This window comes from Thunnus albacares, chromosome 3, assembly GCF_914725855.1.
Source record: "Thunnus albacares chromosome 3, fThuAlb1.1, whole genome shotgun sequence".
NCBI classification, from domain to species: Eukaryota; Metazoa; Chordata; class Actinopteri; order Scombriformes; family Scombridae; genus Thunnus; species Thunnus albacares.
This window is the reverse complement of record NC_058108.1, coordinates 21,560,459-21,577,673: the sequence shown is the minus strand read 5'-3', so window position 1 is coordinate 21,577,673 and position 17,215 is coordinate 21,560,459. Positions and strand designations below refer to the sequence as shown.

Below are 17,215 nucleotides of genomic sequence, written 5' to 3'. Positions count from 1 at the left end.
TCATTAGTATTTGCAGTATTTTACTGTAATTTTTAGTATCCAATAGTATTTATCCCAGTTTTGTACAGCCTTAACCAACAAGTACACAATTCTTTTGTCTTAAATGATGTTTGACTGATGTCTGTTTTCAAGTCAAACAAAGTTTTGCTCCCAAGTGATTACCTCCATGCTTATGTCAGCTTCATACTGTCTATTTGGTTTTAGGGCAATAAAGAGAGGGGCATGTGTGCTAAGCACACTTGCACAACATGTAATTAAGAAGGGGCCTTAACCATACATACATTTTTTGTCAGCTTTGAAGTGTAAGTAGATTTCTTCAAACACATATTTCTGCGTGTTTTACGAGATGTGATTGGCTGACACAGGATCTTCCAGTATATAAATGGCTTCCATGTTAAGGGATGAAGTAGACTACTTTCCATCTCTGAGGAGACACATCTTCAGTCTAACTCAGTGCCAGGAAGAAGGTGAGATGGATTTTAATATGGAAATAATTGAGATTTCCAAAAGTGTTGGAAACCTTATCCTGCTGATACTTTTAATATTTCCTTAATTTAAAGTGTCAGTTTACTGAAGAAAATTAAGAAAACTGCAGTATATTTGTTACAGTGTGCTTTGTGTGTCTCTAGAAACAGTCATGATGAAGACAGTGGTGTTCATGATGTGCCTGCTGGTCACTGCCTTGGCTGCCCCTGTAAGTCTTCCCTGAACATAATGCGTCAGTGAGTCTGCTGACTGATCCATAAACATTGTTGTTCATAATGGCATAAAGTCATTGTTGCCTGCTCACTTCTCTTCCTTGTTTTACAGGCCCCGGGGAGTGAAAGCAATGAGGTAAGAAGGCTTTTTTGGGGGCTTTTCTGTGAAGTTTTGTTCCTGTCTGCCATGGCATGTCATACCATGTTTCTGTCATGTCATCAAATGTACAGTGTGATAGATGTCTGACAGAGAGGAGATAATTGGCTTAATTGCAGTACATGTCTGGAGATGTCTGGTATTTCTTCAGCAGGTTGCAGCACATGCTAATGAGGCCCTGAGGTGGATGGAGATGTACAGGCTGTACCAGCAGCAGGTTAATGGCTGGGCATTTCATTTTCACCCAAATAAAGAAATATAAATAAACATCTGATACATTCAGATTGTTTGGCATTAATAATTAATCATCATCATTATTTTACACTATTTCAGGGACTAGTTGGAAACCCTTTCCTTCCTGCTGCTGATGCTCCTGTGAGTTTATTTCTCGTTAGACTCTCATATAACTTTAGCTACTGTATAGAACTATAAAAATATTTTAACATAAACTAAACTCAAAGTCATGATTACTGAAATTTGAGTGTTTGTTATTCGTGAACTATTCCTTTGTTCAGGCTGGGCCAGCTGTGGCAGCGGTAGTAAGTGCACATCAGCACTGAAGGCAACATCAAATTTGCCTCAACTCTAAATTGTGCTTAATTTAAATGATTTCGCTCATACAGGCCGATGCTGCACCAGTCCAGCCAGCTGAAGTCCCTCCTCCAGCTCCCATGCCTGTTGGAGATACATCAGAGGAGGAGATAGAGGTGAGCAACCATCTTCACATCATACTGAACAGAATAATTTTATGTTACTACTGTGTGCTCACAAATAGCACCATTGCTCCTGCTGAAGATGCCAAACTAAAAGAGAGAGAAACATGGGATGAGGGTTCCTGTGGATATTGTGAAACCAGCAAACCAGTTTTAATTTTTTTTTTTTTTTTTCAAGACATAAGGTGATTCTTTAATTCTTTTTCCTCCACTGAAGTGCTACCCTTTCCTGATGTGTTTTTAGGGGGAACAAAAACATAGCATTCACATATTTTCTGTAATGGTCTTAAAGGGCTACACCAGCAATTACAGTAATGATTGTACTTCCAAAAGTTGAGAGACCCAATAGAGACAGATTTTATTTTTCTTAATTGAAGCAGAAGTTTAGAGATATCCGGGCCTTTAGTCCTGAGAATGGGTAAAACATCGGATCTCACTTTCCAATATGGCCTTTTTTCATCACATCCTCCCTGAAGACAGAGGAGGACAGAGGACATTATGCAACTGTTTCCACAGGCTGAGTAGCACTTTCCATGACTAGTAAACAGAATTTCATTTGTAAAATCAGTGGAGTTCTCCTTTCAGTAGATAACCAAAATGGACTATAGTGTGTAAACTCTAAGTCATATCTTCTCTATTTCCTGAGCACAGGATGGCAACCCTGCCCCTAAAGCTCCTGCTGCCCCCCTAAACTCTGATGAGATAGAGGAGGCTGAGGAGGTGGAGGCAGCTGAGGCTGAGCCAGCTGTGGTTGAAGCAGCACCAGCAGAACCGGCTGCGGAGCCTGGAGCAGATCCTGCAGCTGCTGTTGAGCCAGCTGTGGTTGACGTCCCTGTAGATGTTGCACCAGTTGATGCTGCTGCTGCTGTTGACGCTGCTGCTGTTGACGCTGCTGCTGTCGACGTGCCTGTTGATGTGGTTTCTGTTGACAATGCCCCAGCAGCCCCTGAGGTGTCTGTTGATGTGGCTGTAGCAGATGTCCCTGCTGCTGCCGATGCTGGTGCTGCTGATGCTGCCCCACTGGCAGCTGCGGCTGACACAACTGGAGTGGCAGCAGATCCTGCTGCGCCACTGTAGTTATCCTCCTCTTATTACTGTACCAGTCTGAGTGCTCCTCTGTTAGCAGTTAAAACAGCAGCTGGAAACAGCAATGGGTACTGTAGTCACAGGATGAAAAGGACGAAAAATCTGTGGCATGATGAATACAGACTGAAGAAAAAGTATATAAAAATATATATATATATATAAAATCAAATCTGTAGTGCTCTTTGTGAAAAAGGTACAAAGTGAAACAAGTAAAAAGTTTGTCTTTGTGTGTGTATGTGTGTGAAACAAATAAATGTGTTTTCAGTCCAGAATTGGACAATTTGATTTCTCTGAGTTTGTTTTTTCTGCTTTGATTAAAAGACTTTTTTCATTATGTACTTGAATTTTCAATAGTGATTGATACATCATGAGATGTGTGTCATGTAATCGTCATTGCCAGTTTGATTCAGGCTAGTAACCTTGTGTGGCATCACCTTCACTCTTCCAGTGTCTTTTGTCTCTCTATATGATCAAATAAAGGCAAAACAGCCATAAAAACATGGTATCTAAAACTTACAGTAGCTGGTGACAAGTCCATGTTTTTTTCTTTTCTAATAACAAAACCTCATAATGTCATCATGATCTGTACTTATTCTAAAATGATTGAATATGAAATAAAATGCACTCCTACAGACACTCCTCAGCTGTAATACAAGCTGTGAAATTTGTTGTCATAAAACTGCTAACTCCACATTAGCCAACAGGGAGTGCCACTGCACCACAGGATGTCTATATACTGTAGTACCCTCAGGGAGGAGGATCACTTGCTATTAGGACACACCACTCAACACTGACAGAGGCTCAGATTTAATTTCACTCTCATGATTCTTATTCATTTAAAAGGGACCAGATCTACCTGATCTGAAATCTGTACTACCCGGCACGATCTAATAGGATCAGAGCTGGATATGGCTGAGAGTGCTGACTGAGCAGGAGATGGCAGTGTACGTGTGAGAGTGTATGTGTGTGTGTGTGTGTGTGTGTGTGTGTGTGTGTGTGTGTGTGTGTGTGTGTGTGTGTGTGTGTGTGTGTGTCTAAATCCTTGACTGTTCCGCAGATGGTCAGGAAAATTATAGCCTGTTACAGATAAAAAAGGAAGTGTCAACACAAAATGGATTTCAGTGTTCTGGATCCACACTGACAGGTTAACTCATAGATGTCCAAACTGCTCTAAGCATATCTCATCTCCCCCTGGGGTTGACTAATAAGAAGGATGAGTGACTTTGCCTCTCCTCTTCTCAGCCACCTCTAATCCACAAATCCTTATCAGGGTCACCAAGACTCTATGACACAGTTAGTTAGACTCAATGCTTATAGGTGTCAGCTGTCTAGCTACATTTTGATTTTATTTTTAATTAGCATCCGATGATTGATACGACCATTGATACACCAGCTCGCAGTCTTCCGAAAACTACACAAGGATCAAAAGAAAATGGGCTCAACATTACATTAACTAGTGGAAAAGGTAAGTCAAGTCACATGAAAATGGATGGATTATGCTTCATCACTACACTTTGGAAACCTTATTTGTAACATAACCTGTTTTGTGAGCAGACTGAGCGTCACATAATACAGTTTTTCTCTACTGAACTGATGCACTTCTGCCAAAACTTCATATGCATTCATTTAACTTTTAATGATTTCTGGTTCTTTTCACTCAGTTCTCTTTACTTTCCACACAAGTAGATTTGTCACACAAACTTTTTTGGAGTATTTAATGTGTGTGATGGAGGAGGATAATGCAGTAGGTGTGATGCAGATGAAAATCTATGACCTGATGTTAATGACAGGACAGATATGGAGTAATAAACAGACTTCCTAAAATATTTAGCTATTTTTAATTCCTTTTTTGTTTATCAGTACTAAATGGCTGCAGAAATGAACTAATGATTTGATGCTTTGTGTTGAAAATGATTGTTTTTCTTTGTGCTCTTTTAAATAAGGAGACTTTTGTTGCAGTATTTGCATTTGCATGCATTTGTAGTAGTAAGGCATCTAAACAGTGCTGTAATTTAAGGTTCTGCCATACTTATCTTATCACACAGATGTGACAGACCAATTCAGTAACCTCTAATAGGCCTAACACAAAATGGCCACCTTTGATTCATTTTTTGCAGGCTACACTGCAGATCTGCTGCCATGACCACTTCGACCACCCTTCCCCACCTCACTGTGCCACCTCTCACTGCACCACAACTTTTCACAGACAGTGAAGAGCACAGCGAGGATGACCTGTAAGCAAAACTTCAAAGACATGTTAAATGCTAACAGTTGTCTTACTATACATTAATGAGAAATAACAAGAAAGTCAATTAACTTTATGTAACATGCTGTTTGTTCTAGAGGTCTGCCTCAATCAAATCCTCATCGTCTGCTCAACATGAATAACAGTAATAACAATGACGAGTAAGTACAATTACAGAGATAGGTAAAGCCTTTGTAAAACACTGTTTCACTTTGAAGTATCTTAGCAGTCGTTTGACAAGGCCTATTAAACCTGTTAATTAATCCTTTTTCCAGGGAGAAAAAGAAGAAAAGGAAAAAGGAGAAGAAAGAGAAGAAGGAGAAGAAAGAGTAATACTCATTATAATCCTTAATAAATGCAGCAGAATATTTGATGCTCAGTGCTCTCTAAAGTGTTGATTTGCATTGCAGGAAGAAGAAGGAAGAAAAGGAAACAAAGGAAAAAGAGACAGAAAAGGAGAAGGAGAATGAAAAAGAGAAAGAAAAAGAGAAGGAAAAGGAGAAGGAAAAGGAAAAGGAAAAGGAAAAGGAAAAGGAAAAGGAAAAGGAAAAGGAAAAGGACAAGGACAAGGAGAAGGAAAAGTAAGTGCCTCAGCAACTTCCTCAGGACAATAAACAGAACAACTTTTCAATGAATTATTTAATTTATCCACTCTGCCTCTGTTCTCATAGGCCCAAAGAACTGTTTGTCATTAATCCTGCTGGGAATTTGTATTACAACTGGCTGTTCGTCATCACATTACCAGTCATGTACAACTGGACCATGATCATTGCCAGGTGACTTCTATAAATCAGTGATTCTTTTCTTGATTTTCCTGCAGGTCAAATGTTTACATGATTCCATTCAGCACATTAAGTACTATTCATATCTCAGTCCATATGAAACTGTTACATATGATTACCATCTTAGTAACAAGCTCACTTTATGCAGAGTAATAACCCTGTTCTTGCCTAGCAATAGTTTCACAAGCTGGTGAACAAGTTCTTTAATTCAATTTGAATTTAATGCAATGATGAATGTTATACTTTGTGAGCTTGGCACAGCATCAGCTGCAGCAGTAGAGGACACAGAGGTGCAGAAAAGGAAATGCTTGTACAAGTGCTGAACATTATTAATTTACAAAACACGCTCACTGCTTCTTCTCCTGCATTAGGGCTTGCTTTGAGGAGCTGCAGCACAACTACCTCATTTACTGGGTTATCTTGGACTACACTTCAGACATAATCTACCTTGCTGATATGCTCGTCAGGACCAGAACAGGTGAAAAACTGGCATAAAATTCCCAATCATAAGAAAGCCTTTGAAAATCTTTCAAAGGATGAATTAATATTTTTTCAAGTCTGTCTTAAAACAATACTTACAAACCCACATTGCAATTTGTACCTTCTGTCCACACTGATTGTGAAAAGATCCCTTCCTAAAGCGATTCTACTCTAAGTGATGGGCGACAAAATCCACAGTTTTCACTCTGTGTATGATGCATTCTGAAATTCAGCTGAAGCTAATATGAGGATTTAGCAGGCTTCGGAGTTAGATAAATCGAGTATGTTTTAGTACAAAACTCTTTCTTGTTTTGCTATCCCTCCACTTCAGCTCAGCACAAAAAGAGAGACATAAAAAGAGAATTTTGTACTAAAAAAAGACTCAGAGACTGCTGAAGCCTCATATTAACTTCAGCTGAACTTTAGAATAAATCAGTGCTCTGAATGAAGACTGTAGATTTTGTTTTACTGTATTACAATGGACTTGAAAACATGTAAATCTGTCCTTTAAGTGTTTTAAACTCAATGTTTTACTGTGCTGATGAAAAGTATTCACCCATTTTGAACTTGTAATGTTTCATTGTTTTACAAATTTGAATTATGATTGATATAATTAGGAATTTTTGGGTCTCAAGTCAACAGAAAAATTAAATTGATCAAAATTATGAGCATATATAGAACAAGACTGTAAATGGCATGAGTTTCTTCTATGACATGCCTAATCATCACTGTTGCAGCTGACAGTTTTAGAAATTGATTAAAATTTTGAATATGGATGGCGATCATCCATGTGTAATCAAGGAGTGACAGGGATAATTGTAGCGATTATAGTAAATACTTTTGAATGAATTATTTCAAACTTTGTCCAAAATGTTTGTGTATTATTCATGAACAACGCAAGCTGCCTACTTATTTCTCTGTAAATGCAGGTTACCTTGAACAAGGCCTGATAGTGAAAGATAAAAAGCTGCTATTGGATCGCTACATCGCCAGCTTCCAGTTTCGTCTGGATTTCATCTCCATGTTGCCCACTGACGTCTTCTATTTCATACTGGGTCTTGACTACCCAGAGATTCGCATCAACAAGCTGCTGAGAATCGGTCGCATGATGGAGTTCTTCACGAGGACTGAGACTAAAACCAACTACCCCAACATCTTCCGTATTGGAAACTTGATCATGTACATCCTCATCATCATCCACTGGAATGCCTGCTTCTATTTCTCCTTCTCCAAGGCCATTGGCTTTGGCGCTGATGACTGGGTTTACCCAGCTCTGGATGACCCTGAGGAGCCTGCGTTTGGGGAACCCATGAGGAAGTATGCGTTCAGCCTCTACTGGTCCACACTGACCCTGACAACTATTGGAGAAACACCGCCACCAGCCCTGGACTCAGAATTTCTCTTCCATGTGGTGGACTTCCTAGTTGGGGTCCTCATCTTTGCCACTATTGTAGGAAACATTGCTACCATGATCTCCAACATGAATGCTGCCCAAGCCCAGTTTCAGGCTCGAATTGACAACATCAAGCAGTACATGCAGGTGAACAGAAATTCCTTTTTCCACTGACATATTTGGAACAAGAAAGAGCACAATCATCTGGTATATGAATATATTTTAAATGTTCTTGATTTGTTTTCCTGTCTAGGTTCGAAAGGTCAGCAAGGATCTTGAGTTGCGAGTCATCAAATGGTTTGACTATCTGTGGAATAACGGCAAGGCACAGGATGAACGGGAGGTGCTGAGGTATCTTCCAGACAAGCTAAAAGCCGAGATCGCCATCCAAGTTCACATGGAGACACTGAAGAAAGTTCGCATTTTTGCAGACTGCGAGGCCGGCCTGCTGATCGAGTTGGTGCTAAAGCTCCGGCCGCAGGTGTTCAGTCCTGGAGACTACATCTGCAAAAAGGGTGATATTGGCCGTGAGATGTATATCATCAAAGACGGAAAACTTGCAGTAGTTGCTGACGACGGTGTCACACAGTTTGTTGTTCTGGGAAGTGGCAGCTATTTTGGTGAGATCAGTATCCTTAATATTAAAGGCAGCAAAGCAGGCAACAGGCGGACAGCCAACATCCGCAGCATTGGATACTCAGACCTTTTCTGTCTGTCCAAGGATGACCTGATGGAGTCACTGACAGAGTACCCAGATGCTAAAGCCATGCTTGAGGAGAAGGGACGACAGATCCTGATGAAAGATGGTCTGATAGACTTGGACCCAGCCAACATTATGCCTGAGGCCAAGGAGCTGGAGGAGAAGGTCAACAGATTGTACAGCATGATGGAGCTCATGCAGATGAAGCTGAGGAGGATTCTGGGAAATTACAAAACCACTGACAAGGCTCTCAAACATCGCATCGCTGATCTGGAGCGCCTGACAGGAGAGGAGGTAGAGGATGAAGATGAGGAGGAAGCAGAGGTGAAAAAGGAAGAAGAAAAAGCAGGAGAGGATGAAGGTGATGGGGAGAAAAAGGAAGAAGAGGGAAAAGATGAGGAGGCAAAGGATGAGGAGGGAAAAGGTGAAGAGACAAAGGAAGAAGAGGAAAAAGACGGAGAAACTAAAGAGGAAAAATAAATCCATATAGCTTCTATAATACACAGAGCACTTTTCTATGTAGCCACAATAGAGTCTTTAACACAAAGAAATCTTTTCTTACGGGACTTGCTTCTTAAATGACTCACAGATGATTAAAACTGCAAAAGACAAAAAATAAGAAACACTAGAAACTGGCTGAAATACCTACCGGAACTTAAATAGGTATTTCCATTGTATATTATCAAATTAAAGACAGTAACTCAATGGACAAAGCCAATGGAAATATTGATATTCAAATAAAATACTGGCTTCAGTTGTCCTATTTATTGTAACTTTCATTATAATTTACTGTGATTTCATGACTGTATACACACAGATTCATTCATTCCTATACTGCAAAACACTCCAGCCTGCAGTGTACACTGTTGTCCACACGAGGATAGTAAATAGCAAGGATTTGCAGGTAAACACATGACATGGCATGGCATGCAATTTGTGAAGCTCTGGGGCTGGAGCATTCTCTGCACAAAGGTTATATCAATCAATAATTAATAATAAAGGTAATTAAAGCAGATGGAAGGGTTTATGGCAAACAAGGTAATTCATTGCTAGAGCAGATTTCATACACAGTGGCAGTTCAAAGCACTTTACAAGTTGCATATTAAAAAATAAGACAGAATCAAAGCATTAAAATGATTCTCATTACAGTAGACACATGAAAATCATAAAACCAAAGCAGGGACAAACGTTTAATTATAGGCATGATAAAACAGTTAAATTATATCTATTTATTAATTTATTTTTTAGACAATTAAAACCTGGCTGGCCCGCCAATTTTTGCTGTAGCACTTGTATTCAAACTTGGGTGGTGATGTTACATTACTTACTTCATCTCTGAGGAGTAAGTGTGAAATTGAGATAGATCAAGAATTTTTAATGAACAGTTGACAGGTTAATTACGTTTTGACAGTTCATATTTCTTTGTTATGGAAAGTTATAGTTGCATAATTCAATTTAATTCAAAGCGCTTTTCATAATAAAACAACAAAAAAGCAAATTTGTGCTTATATACACAAATATACACACATCCATACATTCATGCACGTATATAAACACAAACATACATACATATACTGTGAGTTAATTTAAGAAAATGCTTGACTGAATAAAAAGGTCTTTAATTTGCTTTTTGAAGCATACAGTCTGAGATCAGCAGGTAAACTATTCCATTTTTTTAGGTGCATAAATGCTAAACGCTGTCTCATGAGACTTTGAAAATGCTCTACGCACATGGAGAAGATTGCCACCTTGTGACCTGAGAGATCTGCTGGGATTGTATAAGAGCTTTTCTTGGTAGACCTCAGTAAAAGTAACCTGCTCAGGATGAATCCATGGATTAATTTAATTTAATTTGGCCATTGACAACTAGCCACAGATTAAGAACTCATGTTGCTGGTAAATCTCATTTTGTTTCGAAAATTGCTGTACAAATTGAAGACTGCAGATGCATTTTTTATGAACAGGGAAACACATCAACTACACACATGACCTATTATTCCTTTCCACAAAAACTTTATCATCACGCCCCATAAAACCACCTCATATGTGTTTTACTCATGTGTGTGATGGAAGCCACAGTGAGCATTGTTCGACAGAATACTGACCAAATGTCAGCAAAGATTTCTATTTCAACTTATCTTTTCCCTTTGTAATGTTGAGATTATCTTTTATGTTGAAAGACAGCAAATTTGCTCTTCAGTCTTAAAATATGCATAACCTTTGCTCTAGAAAGGTTGAAGGTGATGTACAGTCAATGAGCTCATTTCCAGTTTCAGACACCTATTTGAAGATCACATGGTTGTCTGGTTTTGAGCTCCAGTGGTCTGAACCATGAAAATAAAACATCTGGATTCTTAAATTGAAAAGCATTTCCACTTGAAGGCAGAGGCTGTCATTCAGCAGAAAGACACTGAAAACAATTACTGGACATGTTAGAGTTCACATTCAAGTGCATGAATGTGGACGTGTGTGCATGCATGCATATGGCATACTGCTCTACATCAGTGAACATGTTGGACTTAACTCCCCTCAGAAAGACTTAAACCAGAAAAATAATTTCCACTTCAAAAGCTCACAAATCTTCTTCATTCTTCATGTGAACAGGATGTACATCGCTGCCACACTTAACCTCTGAAGAGAACAAAACACTTTACGCTCAAAGCCAGACATCTGAGGGAGCAAAACAATTGCCACACACTCACTCTCTCTTCTAAATATCTGTGAAAGCTGGTGATCATGTGACTATTCATCATCCTTTGTGTTGGTTTCTCAGCACTGATGACTAAGTGGCACCACACAGTCACATTCAAGCTCTAATGCACTGATAAAGTCATTGATAAAGACAAGCCAAGAAGAGAAGAAAGCAATTTGTGATAACTGGCACAGTTGAATGAGTAAGAAAGATATGTTGGTGATTTGATGGCTTTGTAGGAGCTATGTGTGTCACTCTCTCAGTAATTTTTTCTGACTTAATTACTGTCAGTAGTAGTAGGTACATTCTTGGAAATGAACCATGTCTTTGTGTTAATTAATGAAAATACAATGACAGCAGGTAGTTTGTTATACTGTACTGCAGATGGTAACAATTCAGCAATTAAGGAATATTGTGTTATATAAGGCCTGAGATCATTTTTTCCCTCAACTGTTGGATCATTAAAAAAGCTGCAGGCCTAGTTGCCATTGCACACACACTTTAATAAAGGACTGATGGACTCTTACTGCTTTTAGAGATTGCAACTTTATTATGATGGCATCTACTGTATGTTTACTATATGTATTTATGTCTTTTTATTTATTTTTATGATGCGTATTTGTTGTGTTGACTACTGTTTGCAAACCAAGCTGCCCCCTGGGGACAATAAAAACTATCCTATCCCATCCAAAGTACTGTCATTCTCTGACATAGAACAGAAACATGCATGGGGATGTTTTACTCTAAGTCCAAATCTGTTATAAGGCTGTCCTTCCAAGAAATATGACAGGATCGGATAAGAACAAGCCCCAAAACAAAATATAAATACTCCAATGCCAGAAGCCCTCTAGCAGCAAAGCAGGAAATCAGGGGATGTTATGAAGGAGCGGCCAAAGTCCACGTTAGGAGGAGGCTGAGGTGAAAAGTTGAATGAACAAAATGTCGAACTTTAACACAGGAGATCGCTGTTTGTGTCATTTTTTTTTTGTTATTGTAACTGTGACAATGAAGGTCTACTGGCTTAAAGGTAGTAGTCATTTTAACCCAAAGCATGATGTTTCCTTAACCTTCACAAAGTACTTTCTTGCAACTTATATTTTGTTTCTTTTAATTTGCTCACAGCAGTTTCTTAAATGGCAGAAATGACAATAGAAGTCAACAGAAAACAACAACATAAATAGAAAAAGCAGGCCAAGAGTAAGAAAGAAGAAAAAATGCAAAGAAAAGAAAAAAATAAGAAAGGGAAAAACAAACAAACAAACAAAGGAGAGGGGAAAGTGAATAAGCAATAAGAGCAGATGCATTCATAATAAAGCTGAATTCATTTGACATTGACATTCATTTTGCTGTTTCATTTTGTTCATTTCATGCATGTAAGATAGTATTTCTGATGTATGGGTGTCATTTTTTTTTCAATTGTTTTATCCTTAGTTTCAGTTTGTAGGTGTTTTACCCCTTTTCATACACTTCATTTAATCTGGTTATCCAAAAGTCTTATTTTAGGACAAACCATGATGTTTCTATAAACATAACCAAACCTGAACCATTTTAGGAGACTGATTTGTAATTTGTTTTGGAACTGGAAGGCAAAGACCATGGACCAATGACTTATATTGTTGTTTAATTTGGAGGACTTGTTGGTTATATGTTTATCATACTTGTCATAGCAAATTTACCTTTGGAGGCCCCAAAATCTCAAGGGCCCCAAAGGCCCTGTATTCACTTCATGTGAACAGTTGGTTTGTGGTAAGGCTGAAACTATAGATTACTCTCATTAATGATTGATATGTTGTTAATGTTTTCCATTAATCGATTAATTGTTTTGTCGATTAGATGTCAGATAACATTGAAAAATGCCCAAAATATATAAGATGATAAGATGATAAGCTGGAACCAGCAAATGTTTGGCATTTTGTTTTAATTTACTACCAAAATAGTTAATTAATGTGATTAACTACAATTTTCGACACCACAGCAGAATATCAACTGAAATGTAAAGAGCAATATAACACTATTTAGCTTGAACACACCCACTTCACATCTTCACAATGCATTAAAATGCATGCAGTTTTCTGTGTCATAATATTACATAATACTGAATTACAAATGTGCTTTACCAAATTACTACACACACAGGGTAAAAATGGCCCATAGCTTTTTCATCTAGCTGCTTAATCCAGCCATGATTATAATCTTAACCCAAGGTCCACTAACTAGCTGTTTCTGGAGCTTTTAACTCCATCTGTTAGCCCTCATCAGCAGTTGTTAGTGTTGCCATTTTCAGTTGGTTTCATAAATATGTACAGTATGTTATTATGCACATTCATCCTAAGATAAAATGATTTTAAACTGTTGACACTGGTGATATTTTTGCAACGGTTATACTATTTTCCCACAACTAGGTCTCCTTTAAATTCCCTGCTTTTATCTGGAACTGTGCAGCACACCCTATGTTGCATAAATATTAATGTCACAGACTCTGCGTTGTCATGAACTCAATTGTGATAGCCTATGAAAATGTTCTGGCAGACCGAGCTCTGTGGAGTGATGGAGCGTGTGTCATTTATCATGAGGAAATTGCTGCCTATAAGGCTGATTTCCCAGCAGAGATATGTCTCTGTGGGATTCAGTGCCTGAGGAGTTTCACTGTATTGAACACTATTAGCACCACAACAATCATCAAAAGTGGAGCAAAAAGGATGTGTTTTACATTAGCTGCAGTTAAAGACATGTAGCTAAGCAGTAAAGCTGTTTACTTTACTCATTTTACTTGCTGCTCATCTCAATTCATCTTGAATTTATCAAATGTGCTAGAAGTGATGTCCACTTTCAAAGAAACTCATCACATTGCTGATTATGATGAAATTATTAGATTATCTGATCACTAGTGAATTAATTAATTAGTGAAAGTAATAAATTCCTTCAGCTGCCTGACAACATATCACCAGGAAAATAGCTACATATCAGGCTTTGTTTACACTGACAGTACTTGTTAGTGGGATCAATTCATTGTTGGTTTTGGTCTTTTCATGGAATTTGCTGACAATAAGAAAATTGCAGAATATGACCAGACTTATCCTTTTACCACTTGACCAACAGGCCTCCACTGAAGTACTGTCTTCACTAGCAAGGACCACCAGAAGAAGAGGAGAGGGTTAGGTGGTATTTATAGGAATGCTGGAAGTTGCATAGTTGAGGTGTGGTCCTGCTCCTGAAATTTCACTGAATAAGCTGCAATTAATTACAAATTCGATGTACTTTGACTTGAATATTTCTATTTTACTTTATTCTTCTACTCCACTGCATTTCAAAATTTTCATTTTCATTACATCTGTGGTAGAAATACACTGAGAATGTGTACTGAAATGCTGAATCATTGTACGGTCAAGATGTTTTGTATGGCTTTAACAGGCATGTAGCCTCTGTCACACTTAATGGGGACCAGACGGACCAGCCGTAAGGATAAGATGTGGCCTTGCAGGGGCTAATCTCCTATTAGTCCGTGTTGCAATGGCTGGCTCCAGCCGGAGATAAACTGGGAAGCTGTTTGCATCAGTTAATGACCTTGTTATTATCTGTGCTGGGATGTAACACACGTTCTGTGTGTAAAACTGCTTCCTGGGCCCAGTTGATTATCCATCAACATCAGTTTGACAGCTAGTTACTCATTTTTTGTTTGTTTTTTTCTAAACATTGTAATATATATTGAGATACAACATCCTGGACTTATTTCCATCATTGAGAGACAGAGACACACATTCCATGTTTGACTAACCAGTAATACTGAAGAAAAAAAAACCCAGACCATAATTTTTTTAAGAAGCAGAAGGTAGAAGATATTCTAGACCTCTCCAAAAATCACATCATGAAGGACAATGGTTGAATAACAATAGTAAAGGTGCAAACATCAAAGGGTTAAGAAGTAAAAGAGATTGAGATATTCACATTCTATTTAAGTATGCTGTCTAGCAGGCACTGTATGCTTAAGGGATTGGCACCTCTTTAACCCTTGTGTAGTCTTAACATTCTGTACACTCCCCTTGAGCTAAGGGTCAAAAATGACCCGCCTTCACTAAACTCCTAAATTAAAGCAGATTAATTGAATTTTAAACCCAAAATGTATTTTGCATGAACAACTTGGTATTCATCACAAACTTTGTGAATGTCTGGGTTTTCCCTCTTCACATTGCAGAAGGAATGCATTTAGTCAGTGGACACCACTTGTTTTTATTACAACACACCTTTCATGATTGTTTTCTTTGCTAAAGTAGAGGTTTATTATTATTATTATTATTTATTATTATTATTATTATTATTATTATTATTATTATTATTATTATTATTATTATTATTATTATTATTATTATTATTATTATTATTGGCAAGGGTACTGCATTGGTGCAAACAATAGATTCCAATAGATTCCTTAGCAAGAGTAGCACTTGTATAGCCTAAGAAAGTAGTAGAAATGTGCAGAAAGTAGTTTCAAATGCATTTTGTTGTAGGGAAACACTAATAGTCTTGAAGTTTTTGGTAAAATAGTGATATATTCTTATATATTGTACAGTGAGGAATTCATCTACAAAATACTAGGCTTCTCCCATTTTTGAACCATTGCTCTTACCCACAAGGTGTATAAACAATAAATAAGAATAAAATAATAGATACAAAACAAAAACGTGAAGAACATAAATCAGTCAACTCTAATTAGCACATGTAGGACAGTATGCAAGTGTGTGTGCATGGACTTTGCAAATGTATTTCTCATATGTGAAATACATAGTATTTGTTTTACAGTCCTTCTGTGGGGGGCAGAATTGGCATCTCCTCCTCTTGTCTGCTCCAGCTGCAGCCTCATGTGGATCAGGACAAGTTTAAGCCCCCTGAACAGCTTTCAAAGCATTGCAGAGGCTGCTGTGATGGGGAGGCGCTCCCTTCTTTGAATGTGTGGGGTTACAAGTGCCTTTCCCAGCTGGTCCAGGAACACCCTCCGCTTGTTCCGCTTATCAGGCATCCAAGTAGGGTGGATCTTGATCCATATCATAAAGGCATTGTATGAGGACACATCAATGATGTTATGGAAGATGACAAGGGGCCAGCAGGCAGTCATCCTCCTGCAGCTGTAAGTTCCAATCATGTTGTCCAGGTTGTCCAAGCCTCCTTTGTTGTGGTTGTAGTCCAGGATTATGGCTGGCTTCCTGTTCTTACGATCACTGATCTCAGCCGTTATGTGCAGTGTGCTCAGGAGGACTGCATTCTTGTTCCTCTTTGGGAGGTAAGAAGCCAGAGTGGTGGTGGGGGTGGGTGAAGGCAAACTTTGATGAGAAGGCCTCTCTCCCCCCTGCATTCCTTGCAGGGGGGAGAGAGGCCTTCAAGTCCTCCATCACACTTTCAGGGTTCATTTCACAATAATGACCTGCTCGCTGTACATTAACCCGCTTATGACACAGCTATTTACTAAAGAAATTAATAATCTGACACAAAATATTGATTTAAAAATGATTTTATTGATTTAAAAATTATTTTACAGCTTCTCCTAAAAAATTAGTCCGTTAGAATCTACGGTTGGATCTGCATGCATAGCAACATAAATATCTATGAAAACTCTGTAGCCCTCTTAAGATTTAGCATTATAATTCATGTTAAACTGAACATTTCCGTTGATGGTTAAGTGAGACAAGGTGAATGGGACTTCTTTGGGAATATTAATGTTTAAGTTTCTGTCCTCATTCATCTCTATGTTTACTTCTTGCTGGGGCTTTGCAGTTGACACACCTGGAAACACAAATGTTACTAATGTTACAACTGGTAACAATATTACTGTTATCACTACTACTTATCACTTAAGTTAGTATGTATTGACAGGCAACTAGGCGAGGCACTCACCAGATCTGCAGCCATTGTCTTGCTCCACTTTTCCCTTTCTATAATAGTAGGAGTCCAGTAGCTCCTTAGGCTGGCCTCACATCTGTGCTTGCAGTTGGTAATTTTCCCGGACTTCTTTCTGTGGATTGATATAATTGGACATTGTCCTCCAGAGTCTATGATCAATAGAAACGGTCACTTATTCATAGCAGCGGTCTGCTATTCAGAAATAACAGACCGTACAATGGAGTAATTGACCAATCAGAATAAAGTATTCAACAAAGCCGTGTAATAAGTGTACTGTAATAACTCTCTGAAAAGGGTGTTTTAATTCAGGACTTTTATTTGCAATTATTTCATTAGGATTAGGAAGGAACATATTGTACTCCTGGTCCTTAAAACCC

General features: G+C 38.4%; 2 protein-coding genes and 1 long non-coding RNA gene across 5 annotated transcripts; all 3 read left to right on the top strand.

Annotated features, from left to right (window-relative positions):
* Positions 1 to 360: 360 nt before the first annotated feature.
* On the top strand, positions 361 to 2,939 carry enam (enamelin). Of its 3 annotated transcripts, none has more exons than XM_044346191.1 (7): positions 361 to 467; positions 630 to 694; positions 811 to 834; positions 1,010 to 1,072; positions 1,189 to 1,230; positions 1,479 to 1,562; positions 2,220 to 2,939. In XM_044346191.1, the coding sequence occupies exons 1-7, from the start codon at positions 383 to 385 to the stop codon at positions 2,643 to 2,645; spliced, it is 789 nt and encodes a 262-aa protein (XP_044202126.1). In that variant the 5' UTR covers positions 361 to 382; the 3' UTR covers positions 2,646 to 2,939. The 3 variants fall into 3 exon arrangements, with proteins under 3 accessions (XP_044202126.1, XP_044202125.1, XP_044202128.1); XM_044346190.1 differs by having other exon boundaries at positions 1,007 to 1,072; XM_044346193.1 differs by lacking the exons at positions 1,010 to 1,072; positions 1,189 to 1,230.
* A 993-nt stretch (positions 2,940 to 3,932) lies between these two features.
* Positions 3,933 to 5,061, top strand: LOC122976332. Its single transcript, XR_006400911.1, has 3 exons — positions 3,933 to 4,119; positions 4,772 to 4,888; positions 4,998 to 5,061. It is a non-coding gene; the product is annotated as an uncharacterized LOC122976332 (long non-coding RNA).
* Positions 5,062 to 5,254: 193 nt separating this feature from the next.
* cnga1a (cyclic nucleotide gated channel subunit alpha 1a) lies at positions 5,255 to 11,632 on the top strand. The gene is made up of 6 exons (XM_044344581.1): positions 5,255 to 5,259; positions 5,310 to 5,480; positions 5,571 to 5,675; positions 6,053 to 6,159; positions 7,091 to 7,701; positions 7,808 to 11,632. The coding sequence occupies exons 1-6, from the start codon at positions 5,255 to 5,257 to the stop codon at positions 8,732 to 8,734; spliced, it is 1,926 nt and encodes a 641-aa protein (XP_044200516.1). The 3' UTR covers positions 8,735 to 11,632.
* Positions 11,633 to 17,215: the final 5,583 nt, after the last annotated feature.

Bases quoted from the DNA above. Each gene is read 5' to 3' on its own strand.
- cnga1a (XM_044344581.1), top strand. The intron at 5,481-5,570 runs GTAAGTGCCTCA...CTGTTCTCATAG, and splicing joins AAGGACAAGGAGAAGGAAAA to GCCCAAAGAACTGTTTGTCA. The intron at 5,676-6,052 runs GTGACTTCTATA...CTCCTGCATTAG, and splicing joins TGGACCATGATCATTGCCAG to GGCTTGCTTTGAGGAGCTGC.
- enam (XM_044346190.1), top strand. From the start codon at position 383: ATGGCTTCCATGTTAAGGGATGAAGTAGACTACTTTCCATCTCTGAGG. The intron at 695-810 runs GTAAGTCTTCCC...CTTGTTTTACAG, and splicing joins TCACTGCCTTGGCTGCCCCT to GCCCCGGGGAGTGAAAGCAA. The intron at 835-1,006 runs GTAAGAAGGCTT...GTATTTCTTCAG, and splicing joins CGGGGAGTGAAAGCAATGAG to CAGGTTGCAGCACATGCTAA.